The sequence below is a fragment of the Triticum urartu genome, chromosome 5A, assembly GCF_056163025.1.
Source record: "Triticum urartu cultivar PI428250 chromosome 5A, HENAU_Tu73, whole genome shotgun sequence".
Taxonomy (NCBI): Eukaryota; Viridiplantae; Streptophyta; class Magnoliopsida; order Poales; family Poaceae; genus Triticum; species Triticum urartu.
Genome location: NC_141877.1, coordinates 335,955,633 through 335,971,204, shown reverse-complemented (window position 1 = coordinate 335,971,204; position 15,572 = coordinate 335,955,633). Strand labels below are relative to the sequence as shown.

At 46.2% G+C, this 15,572-nt stretch overlaps 1 protein-coding gene and 1 long non-coding RNA gene across 2 annotated transcripts; one reads left to right on the top strand and one right to left on the bottom strand.

The window, feature by feature from the left end:
• Positions 1-2,537: 2,537 nt before the first annotated feature.
• Positions 2,538-3,348, bottom strand: LOC125506591 (uncharacterized). The gene is made up of 2 exons (XM_048671378.2): positions 3,091-3,348; positions 2,538-2,989 (listed from the first exon to the last, which is right to left on the bottom strand). Exons 1-2 carry the CDS (start codon positions 3,288-3,290, stop codon positions 2,857-2,859), a joined length of 333 nt encoding a protein of 110 aa, XP_048527335.1. The 5' UTR covers positions 3,291-3,348; the 3' UTR covers positions 2,538-2,856.
• A 2,159-nt stretch (positions 3,349-5,507) lies between these two features.
• Positions 5,508-9,060, top strand: LOC147971298 (uncharacterized). Its single transcript, XR_015604624.1, has 3 exons — positions 5,508-6,009; positions 7,350-7,424; positions 8,739-9,060. It is a non-coding gene; the product is annotated as an uncharacterized LOC147971298 (long non-coding RNA).
• Positions 9,061-15,572: the final 6,512 nt, after the last annotated feature.

Sequence of the window (15,572 nt, the reverse complement as noted above, 5' to 3'; positions counted from 1 at the left end):
CCTGTAAGGTTATTCTTCACATAACAACACAAGCAACATTATCTTCATAGATAATTGTAGGGGTTTGTATGGTGTTCAACCCACATGTTTATGTGGCCGATCATCTGTCAAATCCTTACACACTCTCATAATGCTTCGTATAGTGCTATGATTTTCGAGTGATTGGTGGAAGTCGATACAAGATTTTGCTTGGCTGATTTTCAGAAAATGCAGTTCCACCACAAAGGAAAATATATACACTATGTGACTTAGAAGTATGCGGGTCCGACAGGTACCCAACATCGGCATAGCCTATAAGCGACATGTCTTGAATCCTTCTATAAAATAGACCAAGATCTTTGGTCCCTTCCATGTAATGGAAGATGTCCTTGACGCCTTTTCAATGTCTCTTGGTAGGCTCAGAATTGTACTTAGCAAGCAAATTGACGGTGAATGCGACGTTCGTCCATGTATAATTTGCGAGGTACATGAGTGTTCCAACTGCACTTAGGTAGGACCGTAGGAAAAATTCAGGTCACATAATTTGCTCCCCTCTTCCTTAGGCCTCAATGGGTCCTTGTTTTGCTATAAAGATCTCCCGATCTTCGGGGTCTCAGAAGGATATGCCTTCTCAAATCCAAATTTTTCCAACATCTTCTAGGTGTAGGTCGATTGGTGCACTAGAATTCTGTCAGGGGAATGTTTAAGTTGCAAACCTAGACATAACTTGGTTTTAACCAAATCCTTCATCTTGAATTCCGAAGGAACTCCCTTTCTCAATATCCTCAAGTGTACCGATTATGTTTAAATTATCCACGTACACGGAGACTATACAGAATCCATCGGATCACTGTATAAAAACACGTGGACAATCTTCATTGCTCATGTAGCCCTTCTGATGAAGGAAATCGCTCAGGCGATTATACCACATTCCCTTTTTGGAGCAAGATCCTTTAGTTTTTTGAGACAGATGTGTGCGCACATATCTCCGCTGGGTGTTTTCTCTATGGAAAAGTTTAAGTCCAGAATTTTGTGCACTGATTTTTTCATACTTGTGCTAGGTCCCAATTGGCTCTCCATTTCACTTTGGGGTACTTTGGTGACAGGCTGTGGTAAATCTCTCTTGTCCTTTTTCGAAGGGCTTCCTCGAGTACTTAGGATTTGAGAAACCTGATTTACACCGTAGCGTTTTAGTTCCGTGCGCGGCAACCATGAATTTTACTTGTTCCCGTTTCTCGACGTGACGACAAACACATCTTACCAGTCTCTGTATGGAGGCGATCTGCGATTGGCGTGGTTGCGTGTGCATCGGTAATATTTATCTCAACGGCGCGGCCCTAGGCTGCTAACCGTCTCTATGGGGTGCAATGTTGGTGGGTTTTAGCCTCCATATTGGAGGTTCACGGTAGCACAGTTCGGTGATTGGATGTCTTGCTCGAGCGCAGAGGTTTGGAGTGCTCGACATGGCCCAAGATGGCATATGGCGACACATCTTTGAGTGTAGGGCGAGTTTCAGGGATGAAAACTCTAGGTCCGACCTTCATTAATTCAGCCTGGTGATGCCGTCATTGACATGGCATTCCATCGTTGAAGGACCTGCATGGAGTTTACTTAGACTTTTCTCCGGGGTGAAAACCCATGATCTGACCTGAGTGGTTGGGTCCAGCAATGCGGTGCTTATGAGTCGTTACTATTCTAGATGCGTCGTTGTTGGAGGACCTATCTTGTTGCCTGGGTTGCCATAATTGATGGTTATTGCTCTTGTTTGCTGCAGTGGTTTCGTTGGTCATTTTTTTTTTGTATATTAATTTGGTTGTGGGCATCCTTGATGTCTTGAATAATTCTTGAGATTGTGTTGGTGTAGGTGCAACTAACATCTTGTTGATATAAATATATTCGCTTTGTCCAGAAAAATGATAACTTTAGAAACAATAATCTCATAGACAAACAAAATTGGGTGCAAATCATGTAGGGGCTTATTTGCTGCCCAATAAGAACCAAAAGAAAAATACATTAGTGGCGAACATGTAGCATACATGCATTTTATGAAGGTGTAGTATAGTACACATAAAACATATAGTGTGCCGCTGCTAAGTGTTAACGTAATGGTATGACATGCCCATAATAAGCAGATTACATCTTGTATGGTCCTATATAACTTTGGCATGGCGTCGCGTGTACATACATCAGTAGAGGTGGGGCATGTGTGTGTATAACTTTTTATAAGGATACTGTGTAGAGAATGGCATTTCGGCACATGGGAGCGCGCGCTCCTGGTTTTTAAAATGTGTTTCAAATATATTTTAAAATATCAAAAAATTCCGGACAAAAACTTGGCGCGTACATCTTGATATTGTACATACTCACAAAGTCATTTCGCGGAAAACCGACAACTTATGTGTTACATGTGAAAAAGATAAAATCCGGTGTTAAAAAATGCTTTTCACAAATCATTCTTTTGTCTTTTTTGCACAAGGCACACAAAATGTCGGTATTCTCTGAACCTTTACATGTACACATATAGTGTCGAGATGTATGCGCCAAATTTTTGTTTGGAATTTTCTCACACTTTGAAAATATTTTTGTTTGGAGCACCAACAGATTTCCGTACAAAATATGATTACATTACTACTTAGTTACAAATTAATCTCCCGCCAGAAAGCAGTTACAAACTGTGTTAAAAAAAGGTTACGAAATAATCAGTGCTTACATTTATACACATGTTTTGCAGAGGTTTGATGCGTGGACCATATTGGTTCCGCAGAGAAGCAGCTATAATAGCAAAAGGAAAAGAAGAAAAAAGGTCAACAACTTGTGCAGTAACAGATACACACATACATGTACGTACGCAAATAATAAGAAATCAATCAGTATAAGTTATGCGCCCATCATTTCGTGATCCCTGAGCGTATTGTGGATAGGAGTAGCATCGCCGGTAGAGTCGGCGGGGGCTTCCGCGCCGGCTGCTGCTTCTCCCTCCTCCAGGAGGTACCGCCGGCCTGAGCCGTACCTGCATGCATGCGCCCGACCGATCCGTCCATTAAAATGGAACCTAGCTGCCATATACCCACGTGTCTTGTCTAACTAAACGCACGCCACGCGGGTACGTACCTGGAACTGAAGAGGTTCTGGTGGTAGCGATGAGCGGCGCTGATGATGTCATGGAGGGGGCCGCCTCGCCGGAACCGGGCCTCCTGCGAGCGCTTCATATAGTACTCCCCCAACTCACCCGTCTCCACGTTCGCCGTCGCCACCGTGGCGGCCACGAGCACCGTCGCCACCACCAGCCATGTCCTCGTCGTCCCCGGCATCGCCCCCCTTGATTCTTTCGCTCCTCCTCCCCTCCCTGCCAAGTGCTAAGCAGGCCGACTCCCCTAGATCCCTCCACATATATATACGCGCGCGCCTCCTGAACCCGTTCCCATCTATGGCTGGCCATTCCGTGCCTATGTTTGCATATACCTGTGTTTAGACGTGCAACTGACAATTCATTCACGTGTGGATTTCTTGCATGTTCCATAGCCATAGGAAGTATGTTTTTTGTGACCCAGAAATAGTAGACTACTGTAATTTTTTTGCGACGGACAAATAGCAGACTATTTATTGCATAGAGGTCTAAACGACATCAAGCCTCCGCGCGCCCCTCTCATAGACAATTCCATGCAACTACTGTTCATGAAAGTTATCTGTCGGATGTTGAAGCACCTGCTCGTGCACCATCTTCCCCTGCTGCAAATGCAAACGAACGAGGCAAATCAGTTCCCACGGAAGCTGGTCCAAGCACCTCTGCTCCTCCACGAAGTGCCCATGCTCCTAAAGCATATCATACGCCACTTGTTGGTCAGTTCAGAGATCCTCTGGGTAGCGCCCGTTCTGACTAGTACTACATTAAAACAATCGAGAATGCCTCTGTCAGACCTAATGCTGAGGCCCCACAACCCAAACTATGAGGAAGATACTGGTTGAAATGAAGCAGCAACATGCCAGGTTCTTTGCTTGGTCCAAGAAGTAATCGGGTCATTTCTTGATTGAGTTCAACTTGATCCACTACTATATGCAAGGTTGGACAGATTCTACACCGACGAGTGCTTCAACCGTCCGTGGGAAGTTCTATTGCAACATGAGACTGAAGATCAACTGAAAGCCAAAGGCTTCACTAAGAGCTACCAGTGTCATCTATAGAGATACTAAGCTCCCTCTTGAAGCGTTGTGGTGCTTCGAGGGTTGTGGAGGTCACTAGGGCCCCACACACGTAAGTGTTGTTTAGTTTTATTTCTTCCTCACTTTTTTTTTATTTTTTCATGTTTTAATTCATTAGCACTTATTAAAATTTGTGCACTTTAAAAAATATAAACATATTTCAAAGTTCTTCAAATTCGTTAATATTGATTAAAGTTGTGGATATTTTTAAGTTCACAGTCCTTTAAAGTTTGTGAATATTTTTTTAATTTTAATTTTTTGTTATTTTGCAAATATTTGTCAAACCATGATTATATTCTAAATTCATGAATGCCACTAAAATTCATGGTTTTAAAAAGTCATAATATTTTTAAAGTTCCTTAAACATCATTTAATTTAACCAGTGTTGATATTCTGAGGGAACTTGAAAAATGTAGAAATGCTGAGAGTATCAATACGAATGAGCAGCATTATGATCCGGGGGGGGGGGGCGGGGGGGGGGGGGGGGGGGGTGGAGAAAATTATATTGGTCAATGAAAAAGGGGACCGAACACCTTTGAGGATGGAATGGGTGGATGTGAATGATGAGGAAGAAGGGAAGTTTACGGTGGTCAGGTCTAGAAAAAAAGAAAGAAAACCTACTGTTATTATAGCTAGACCCACTACTAGAAGTCAAAAAATGGAACCTATGTGGGGAGAAAAGCTAGAAGCCCTGCTGTGTCTCCTAGTAGGGCTACCAGAAAGGGGGGACCTAAAAAGAAAAATCCAACATAAATGGCCTATTTTGGAATTGTAGAGGGGCAGGAAAGAAGGGAATGACTACCTGCTTCTCTGACATTATTAAAGATCATTCCCTGGATTTTTTGGGTATTCAAGAAACTAAGAATTTTTTTTGATCCTAAGTATTTGAGGAGAGTGGACCTGTGACGCCCAGATAATTAAGCTACAGTAACCCTCTACTAATGAGGCCACGTCACTACACACATTTACTGTTGGTATACTCACGTTGTTTCAAACCCTGTTCAAATTCTAATTTAAAATCAAGTCAAACTATAAAAGTTTTCCAATGGTAAATTACAAATGTGGGTTAGGTTGAAAATATTCACTAACAAATTTTCATGAAAGAATCTACATTTTTCAAAGTATTATAATGCCCCTAGACTATTTTAAAAATGACCCATAAAGCTTTTATTGAAATAATATAATTTAAATAAATATGTAATCTAGACAAAAATATTGAAACTTGTTGGACTAGCCCAAAATATTACCTAATATTTATGTGCTAATTTGCACATTTAACATAATTCATTTGCAAGCTCTAATTAAAGAAAAGACAGGAAAGAGAAAATGGAAAAAAGGGACCTAAACTACTGGAAACTTGGCCCATTAAATAAAAAGCGGCCCAGCCACCCCCACTCGTCATCTCCCTCTCGCTACAGGAGACAGGGGCGGGGGCGTGGCAGCCATCCGCCGGCGATGGTCGTGCGTGGCGATCATCCACACCCATTCCCCGACTCCTAGTCGACCCCGCGACCTCCTTTGATCCCGCACCCAACCCTAGCCCTCGAGTAACCCCTCCCTCACTCTCTCGTTCCAGATCAAGCCGTTGACCAAAGCTCCGTCGTCGCCGCCGCCTTGTAGCCGTGCTCCGGGACCTCCCCGAGCCTCGTGGAGACTTCTAGGAGCTCCGCCCGCCTCATCTCCGTCGATTCCAAGCAGTAGATCAAGCGGGGGAGCGCCGGATCGCCGCCATCGAGGCATCTTCTCCACTCACGGCTGCGGCACCTCGCCATCGATTGCGTCGCCGTCGAGCCGTCCCCGGCCTCCCCGAGCGCGTCACCGAGCTCCGCGGTGAGCTGCGCTTCCCCCCTCGCCCCCTTCTAGTTTTGCCATTGTAGATGTTTCGTCCGCGCTCGTCACGGCCACTAGAGCTCCGTGGTCGCAGCCACGCTCGTGGGCGCCCAGCCACCCATGGGCACGCCCCTGCCCGTCCATGTCTGCGCGCGCGCCGCATGCTCCAGCCGCGCGCGCCCTCGGCCTCTCCTGACCGCATGTAGGCGCCTGGCCGCGTCCTGGTCACCCCGGCCGTTGCCGCCGTCGCTAGCAGCCGCTGTCCGCGCGCGCGACGTCGTGCCCGGCGCTGCTCCCTGCTGCTGCTGCTTGCTTCGCTAGGCTGCTGCTGTGCCGCCGCTACTGCTGATGCCGCTGCGTACTGCTGCAAGCTACTGCTGCTGCCGCTGTGTATTCGTTGTTGCTGCCGCTCTTGGCCATGGCCGCTAGGCCCTTGTACATGGCCGTGTGTGGCCGGCTATGTGCCTCTGGCCGGCCCTGTGTAGAGTGTCCGTGTAGTGTGTAGTGTGTGCGCGCCCACTGCATGCTGACCCGCTACAGTAACTGAATGTTACTGTAGCAGTAGTTAGCTTTCGTATTTCTGCAATGACTAGCCCGCTAAACAGCCCCTAAACAGCGATAAAACAAGTCCTAACATGGGTAAAATTTATATAAACGAAAAGTAGATGTAACAAGCTTCATTTTGTTCCATTGGACCTACTTCAAATAGTGCGTGGTTTAATTCCTATGAAAATGACAAATATCTATGTTCTGTTACCCGGAAGAACTGAGAAACAGATTCTGGAAATAAAATCCAATAGCACTTTTGAAACAAATATTTGAGCAAGCAAATGGACACTAATGTAGATGGACCTGAGACTGTCATGTAGATCACAGCAGAGTGCCCAGATTTGATATAAAGCACCAATTCAAAGGATGTACAGAATGCTAGCTATGGCTTCTGCAAAACAACTAAGTGATGTTTAAAACTGAGGACTTAGCCAATTTTCAGGGATTTCAAAAAATATTTCGAAACTTTGGAAAATTGTAGAAATTCATCCGTAGCTCGGATCGAAAATCTTTGTACATGAAAGTTGCTCAGAACGACGAGACGGATCCGAATACGCGGTTCGTTCGTCCGCCACCTATCCCTAGAATAGAAAACATGCAACTTTTTCCCTCCGGTTCATCTACCCGAAAATGCGAAACATCGGGGATATTTTCCCGGATGTTTCTCTCCTTCACCGGTACCACCTCATACCGCGTTAGGGCACACCTATCATCACGCTTTGTCATGTCATACATCATCATGCATTTGTTTGCATTATATTTATTGTTTCTTCCCCCTCTTGTCTCGCTAGACACCGAGACCGACACCGCTGCTACCCAGTACGAATACGGTGTTGACGACCCCTCTCTCATGCCAGAGCAACCAGGCAAGCCCCACCTTTGATCACCAGAAATCGCCTACTCTTCTCTCTACTTCTTGCATTAGAGTAGAGTAGCATGTTACTGCTTTCCGTTAATCCTATTCTGATGCATAGCCTGTCATTGTTGCTACAACTGTTGATACCTTACCTACAATCCTAAATGCTTAGTATGAGATGCTAGATTATCATCAGTGGCCCTACACTCTTGTCCGTCTGCCATGCTATACTACTGGGTCGTGATCACTTCGGGAGGTGATCACGGGCATATGCTATATACTTGATACTGTCACATTACTTATGATACTGTTCGGAGATGGGGGCTGAAGGGGCAGGTGGCTCCATCCCGGTAGAGGTGGGCCTGGGTTCCCGACGGCCCCCGGCTGTTACTTTGTGGCGGAGCGACAGGGCAGGTTGAGACTACCTAGGCGAGAGGTGGGCCTGGCCCTGGTCGGCGTTTGCGGATACTTAACACGTTTAATGAGATCTTGGTATTTGATCTGAGTCTGGCCACTGGCCTATACGCACTAACCATCTACGCGGGGACAGTTATGGGCACTCGACGTCGTGGTATCAACCGAAGCTTTCGTGACGTCAGCGATTGAGCGGCGCGCGCCGGGTTGGACCGCGTAACGCAACTTTCTTTGTAATGGAGGTTGCTAGGTCTGCTCACCGGCCGCGTACGCAACGTGCAGGTGTGCAATGGGCGATGGGCCCAGACCCCTGCGCCATAAAATTTAGACCGGCGTGCTGACCTCTCTGTTGTGCCTAGGTAGGGCTGCGACGTGTTGATCTTCCGAGGCCGGGCATGACCCAGAAAAGTGTGTCCGGACAAAGGGGATCGAGCGTGTTGGGAAATGTGGTGCACCCCTGCAGGGAAGTTAATCTATTCGAATAGCCGTGATCTTCGGTAACATGACGACTTGGAGTTGTACCTTGACCTTATGACAACTAGAACCGGATACTTAATAAAACACACCCTTCCAAGTGCCAGATACAATCGGTGATCGCTCTCTCACAGGGCGACGAGGGGAGGATCATCGGTTAGGATTATGCTACACGATGCTACTTGGTGAACTTATCATCTACTCTCTTCTCCTACTGCAAGATGGAGGTTACCAGAAGCGTAGTCTTCGAAAGGATTAGCTATCCCCCTCTTATTCCGGTATTCTGCAGTTCAGTCCACATATGATACCCTTATTCCATTTGATACGAATGCATACATATGTAGTGTAGCTCCTTGCTTGCGAGTACTTTGGATGAGTACTCACGGTTGCTTTGCTCCCTCTTTTCCCCCTTTCTATACCCGATTGCTGCGACCAGACGTTGGAGCCCAGGAGCGAGACGCCACCGTCGACGACTACTACTACTACTCGGGAGGTGCCTACTACTACATGCAGCCCGCTGACGACGACCAGGAGTAGTTAGGAGGATCCCAAGCAGGTGGCCTGCGCCTCTTTTGATCTGTATCCCAGTTTGTGCTAGCCTTCTTAAGGCAAACTTGTTTAACTTATGTCTGTACTCAGATATTGTTGCTTCCGCTGACTCGTCTATGATCGAGCTCTTGTATTCGAGCCTTCGAGGCCCCTGGCTTGTAATATGATGCTTGTATGACTTATTTTATTTGTAGAGTTGTGTTGTGATATCTTCCCGTGAGTCCCTGATCTTGATCGTACACGTTTGCGTGTATGATTAGTGTACGATTAAATTGCAGGCGTCACAGGACCCCTTTGATAGGTTCAGTTGGAACTTTATTCCTTCTGTTGGTAAATCGGGTGGGATATTATGTGGAGTGAAAAAAGAAACGCTGGAAGTGGTCTCCTGGATTGCAGGTAATTACCTACTGCAGGTTGCTGTGTTTGATGTTCGTCTTAAATGTGTCTGGACCCTGGTGGTGGTGTATGGGGCGGCTCATGACGACAAAAAAGGCGAGTTCCTAGGAGAGTTGGCTTTGATGTGTAGTAATATAAGTAGGGACTTCAATATCCTTCGAGAGAGTTGTGATAAAAACAAAGATCTTCACCGCTCCCTCTATATGGATAGATTTAACAGCATCATTCAGAATCTGAATCTTAGAGAGATTCATATGGGGGGAGGCAAATACACTTGGACCAACAAACAAAAACACCCACCCTTGAGAAATTGGATAGAATTCTCATGAGCCCCAAGGGGAAAGACATGTTTCCTCTAGTCGCTGTCCGAAAATTAGTGAGAGATGTCTCGAACCACAATCCACTTCTACTCTCTTCTGATCCTTTAAAGAAAACGCCCCCTCACCAGCGCGAATTCAGATTTGAATTGAGCTGGTTAAAAAATGAAGAGTTTTACGCTAAGGCCAAGATAATCTGGGAGCAGCCTGTGTATTCAGAGGATCCTATTGACATTTTGAATATTAAACTTAAGCGCATCAAAAAATACTTTAAAGGCTGGGGATCGCATGCTTTTGGACATGCGAGGAAAAGGAAAAAATGGATCAAGAAGGAGCTGGAAGAGATTGAGAATAAAGAGGAAGATGGTCCCCTTGATCCAGAGACGTACGAGAGAGAAGAACCTTGCTATGTACGGAGCTCAACGAGATCCTAGCAGACGAGGAACTGTTTTGGTTGCAACATTCTAATGAAAGATGGTTGCTAAAAGGAGACCAAAACACAACCTATTTTCATCGTGTGGCTAATGGCAGGAAGAGAAAAAATACTATACATTCTTTGACTAGTGGGGAGACTATTATAGAGGGGACCAAAAACCTTCTTGACCATGCCACAACTTTCTACAAAGATCTGTTTGGACCTGTAGAGGGAAATCCGTTCCATCTGTCCCCTGATACTTGGTCGAGCAATGAGAAAATCTCTGCTGAGGACAACATCATCCTCACCAGTGTGTTCACTGAGGCCAAGGTCAAAAAAGCCTTGTTCAGTATGGAAAGCAATAGAGCCCCTGGCCCTGATAATATACCCGCAGAGTTTTATAAGCACTCCTGGGAGTTTGTTAAAAATGATATTATGTGTTTGTTTGAAGCTTTTCATAATAATACCCTAGATGTGGCTAGGCTGAATTATGGGGTTATCACCCTAATCCCTAAGATAAACAGGGCGAAGAAAATTCAGCAATATCGCCCCATATGCCTACTTAGATGCCCCTACAAATTGATTACCAAGGTTTTGGATAATAGAGTTGCGATGTTTGCTGACAAACTATTTAGCAAATACCAAAATGCCTTCATCAAACACAGAAACATCATGGATGGCATCCTCACCCTTCATGAGGTGTTGCATCATACCCATGTTAAGAAAAAAACTGGGATAGTTCTAAAATTGGATTTCGAGAAGGCCTACGACAATATAAATTGGGACTTTCTTCTCGAGTGCCACTGTAACCGTGGTTTTGGAGTGACCTGGTGTAGTTGGGTAGAAAAAATACTACACAATGGCACCTTGAGCATTAAACTTAACAATGAGACGGGCCCCTACTTCCAGAGCCATAAGGGGTTCGTCAGGGTGACCCCCACTCTCCCTTTCTTTTTAATATGGCCGTAGAAGCCTTGTCGAAGATGGTCACTAATGCGCAGAAAGAGAAGATGATTATGGGGCTTGCACCTGACCTGATAGAGGGAGGGGTGGCCATTCTTCAATATGCACATGACACAGTGATTTGCTTTGAGCATGATAAAGATGCTGCTATTAACCTGAAAAATGCTACTTTACATGTTTGAGCTTATGTCAGGTCTGAAAATAAACTTCATGAAAAGTGAGATTCTTTGTGTGGGGGGAGATGATGACACCTTATCTTTTTATGCGGATCTTTTCAACTGTAGTATTGGTCATTTTCCAATAAAATACTTGGGGGTACCAGTTAGTTTCTCAAACTTGCGCAACATAGATTGGGAATTTGTGGAGAGATTCCTAAAGTGCTGTCAATCTTGGATTGGCAATGCATCCTCTTCGGGAGGGCGCCTCATCCTTCTCAATACATCCTTGACCAACATAGTTTATTACTATATGTCTATGTTTCTCCTGCCGAAAGGGGTGATTGCTAAGCTTGATAAGCATCGGAAAAAGTTTTCTTGGCAAGAATATGAGGGGCGAAAAAGATACCATTTGGTTAAATGGTCCAGAATTTGTCGCTCTAAGGAAAAAGGGGGCCTGGGTGTGAAAAACCTACACAAGCAAAATGTGAGCCTTCTCACCAAGTGGTGGTGGAAACTGGAAACACAACAAGGGTTGTGGAAGGATGTGATTCGTGCTAAATATCTCAAAAAGGATACGGTGACCTCTGTTAATACCAGGTTTGGTGACTCCCCCATCTGGAAAGCTATCATGAAGGTGAAAGAGTGTTATCTGGCTCGTAGGAAAGTGAATATCAACTCAGGTAATCTGGCCAGAGTGTGGATGGACCCCTTGGGAGAGGATCTCCCTTTATGTGAACAGTTCCCTACTCTTTTCAGTGTTTGTAATGATCAAGAGATTACTGTGGCTCGGTTTAGCGAAATGGGGGGTGATAATTTCTTCCGGAGAAGATTACATCCACCACTCCTCGATCAATGGAGAGAGATCCATACTCGGGTTAGGGCCTGGCCGCTATCTGAAGAGACTGACCAGGTTGTTTGGAGTCTGGGGAAGAAAAGTAAATTCACCACTAAATCGGTCTATGACTACCTGGAGAGAAATCTTTCTGGTTGTAACTATAGATGGATCTGGAGGGCAAAGATCCCCCTCAAAATTCAAATTTTCCTCTGGCAATTGTCCCAGGATTCTGTATTGACCAGAGACGTCATGAACAGGAGGGGATGGCTTGGGAGACCTATTTGCTCCTTCTGTAATGAAAGAGAAACCTCGCAACACCTCTTCTTCACATGTCCCGTGGCTAGGGTGATGTGGAGGACAGTGGGATGTGTGCTGGGCACGGATCGATGCCCTAGCAACATGTGGCAATATTTTGCTTGGTGTTATGTTTTCCTTCCTGATGGGGAGAAATTATATACGTTTGGCCTCGCGGCTCTTTGCTGGGCCATGTGGAATAGTCGTAATAATAAAACTTTTGAATTCAAAAAGATGAGATCTCCTTTTGACGTGGTATACACTGCTTGTGGTTTTCTTTCCTACTGGGCAGGGATGCTGATGGGCGACGACCGGGAGGCAATGGAGCGCGGGTCAAAAATGTTGAGGAGCAACGCGTCGAACATGATGAGGATCTGTGCGGCACCCAACGACCCGATGCAGAGTTGAGGCTGGGGGGCACGTATACAGCTGGGTACCATCTCTTGGGGGGTGGTTCATAGGTTTGCTCGTTCTGTGTCGCTCCTGTGCCTGGCCTTGGCGGGATGTTGTTGATCTACTGTTAAACTTCTGTTCTTTTGCTCCTGCGTGAGCTTTTGGTGCGGCCTATATGAGGCGTGTATTGATGGATTGATAGATTCTGTAGGGCTCTGTAGTCGTTTATGGTGTCACTAGGTTTTCGCCCCATGGCGGACTGCTCGTTGACGGGTGTCCGTCGTGGGTTTCCTAGTGATGCTTTGAACCCGCCTTTTCCCCTTTCTAGGCTTCCTGGCTACTATGTGGGACTGGTTGTATTTCCGTTATGATGAGTAATGGAAAGGGGTTATCGCCCGGTTAAAAAAATCATTTAATTTAACTAACCTTTTCAAATAAAAAATAGGCGATTTTTTCCGAGCTAGCAGTGAGGTGAGCGAGAAAACTAAATGAGCGTGAGGAGCAAGAAGCCATGCTGAGAGAGCAAGAGCCGTGTGCTGACCCATGTGAGCGCTACAATAGCAATTCCATGGGTTTAGCATGAAATAAAAACTCCCAAGATGCTCAAACAATCACCATCGGGTTGACACCAACGCCAAAATGTGCAAAGACTTCACAACCACATATCAAATAACTCCTCTCTTTTCTTAAAAAAATACCCAAACATCAACCCAACACGACATACGAACAAAAAAACACCATCATTAAAAAATTAAAACACAAAGCCGACACAGATAAAATCAAAGCAAAACAAATGATCACAATAATCTGTAGATAATAATAATAATAATTTCACGAGTGAAAAATGCCGCGGCGAAGCGCGCGTTAGCCTCTAGTATTCTTCATGATATATACGCACGCAACGCAGGATATTTGGGGAGCTCCTCACACTTTACTGCCATGTGCACCGTGCATTCAGACACAATCTATTCATAGTGCACATTCACAGGGGAGCTATACCTTCTATATCATGAAACCAAAATCCTCGCTACTGTTAGTATTATTCAATCTTAGGGCATCTCTAATGCCGATCCGTAAATTTGCCCCCACATCCATCCGCGGATAGGGGAAACCAATCCGTGGACATGGATGCGAGAACTGACCATCCAAAGCTATCCACATATGCCCGGTTACATTTCAAATAAAATTCAACGAAAATGAAAAAAATTGATTCAAACTCAGACAAGCTGGACATTTTCTACACAAAACTGGATGCTTTTCATCTAAACCACATCAAATTCTTTACATTTAGACATTTTTCTACCAGACTGGACTCTAAACCTAGACTAACATGACCGCCGGCGCCCATTCCCCATCCCCAGCCGACCATGAGCCCCGGAAAATGAAGCCCTGCCCCCTTTGCAGTCCTCCATAGACATGTCTTCCCCATGTCCGGCAACCCGCTCGTCGGACTGCCGAATGCCTTGGAGGGATATGCTTCAGCTAGAGGGGAAGAATAGCCTCCGCTTGCCTCGTACCTTCCCTATGTCCGACATCGCTACTCATCGTAGTGGACTCTGCTTACGTGAAGCACAAATCAAGATTGGCTTTTGGGGCGGGTGATGACTGTGGCCTGCGAAGAGGGCAAGACACCGGTTGTGCATGCCGGCAACGCGTCGGCGGGGGTCTTTGTGGGACCCAAGCGGCGACAGCCTTCGAAGATCTACTTTTCCTCGCTATCGGCGGCGGCCGCGGATGTGCTGACCGCCTCGTTGATCTCCACAACGCCGACTTCTTTCTCCATCGGCAGGGCGCGACGGCGGATGGTGCGTGTAACGCCCCGGACACACCCGCCGGTGGCCATTACTCCTGGCGGGATCTAGACTGGCCCCACAGATCAATACTAGTCTTTCTGCACACTTTGTCCTCACTCGTGTGCACCCGGGAGCAACTTCCCTGTCGGTCACCCATCCTGAAACTACTCCAAGCTGAGCACGCTTAACTTTGGAGTTCTGTCCGAATGAGCTCCCAGAAAAAAAGGAATTCCTTATTGATATGAGTAGTCTATCATCCCCAATAAGCCAGGCTGTCACATAAACCCCCACTCAGAGGAACACACGTCCTCGTCGGGCCACGGGAACGTTCCCTCTTGGCACATACGTCCGTGCATCCAGTCCGGCACATGTGCCATGCCGTGTGCCACGATGGGTCACAAACGTCATGCACAACATGACCACGCACCTGTCCGCAAACATCCATGTAACCTCGAGGGTCAGCTCTGATACCAACTTGTAACGCTCCGGACACACCCGCCGATGGTCGTTACTCCTGCGGGATCTAGACTGGCCCCACAAATCAATACTAGTATTTTCTGCGCACTTTGTCCTCACTCATGTGCACCCGGGAGCAACTTCCCGGTCGGTCACCTATCCTGAAACTACTCCAAACTGAGCACGCTTAACTTTGGAATTCTGTTCGAATGGGTTCCCGAAAAAGAAGGAATTCCTTATTGATATGAGTAGTCTATCTGTTGGGGAACGTAGCATGTAATTTCAAAATTTTCCTACGATCACGCAAGATCTATCTAGGAGATGCAAAGCAACGAGACGGGGAGAGTGTGTCCACGTACCCTCATAGACCAAAAGCGGAAGCGTTAGGTTAACGTGGTTGATGTAGTAGAACGTCTTCATGATCCAACCGATCCAAGTACCGAACGTACGCCACCTCCGTGTTCAGCACAAGTTCAGCTCGATGACATCCCTCGAGCTCTTGATCCAGCAGAGGGTCGAGGGAGAGTTCCGACAGCATGACGGCGTGGTGATAGTGATGGTAATGTGATCCGCACAGGGCTTCGCCTAAGCACTATGATGCTATGACCGGAGGAGTAAACTGTGGAGGGGGGCACCGCACACGGCTAAGAAACAACTGTTGTGTCTTTGGGGTGCCTCCTGCCCATGTATATAAAGGAGGG

Bases quoted from the DNA above. Each gene is read 5' to 3' on its own strand.
- LOC125506591 (XM_048671378.2), bottom strand. From the start codon at position 3,290: ATGCCGGGGACGACGAGGACATGGCTGGTGGTGGCGACGGTGCTCGTG. The intron at 2,990-3,090 runs GTACGTACCCGC...GCATGCATGCAG, and splicing joins CAGAACCTCTTCAGTTCCAG to GTACGGCTCAGGCCGGCGGT.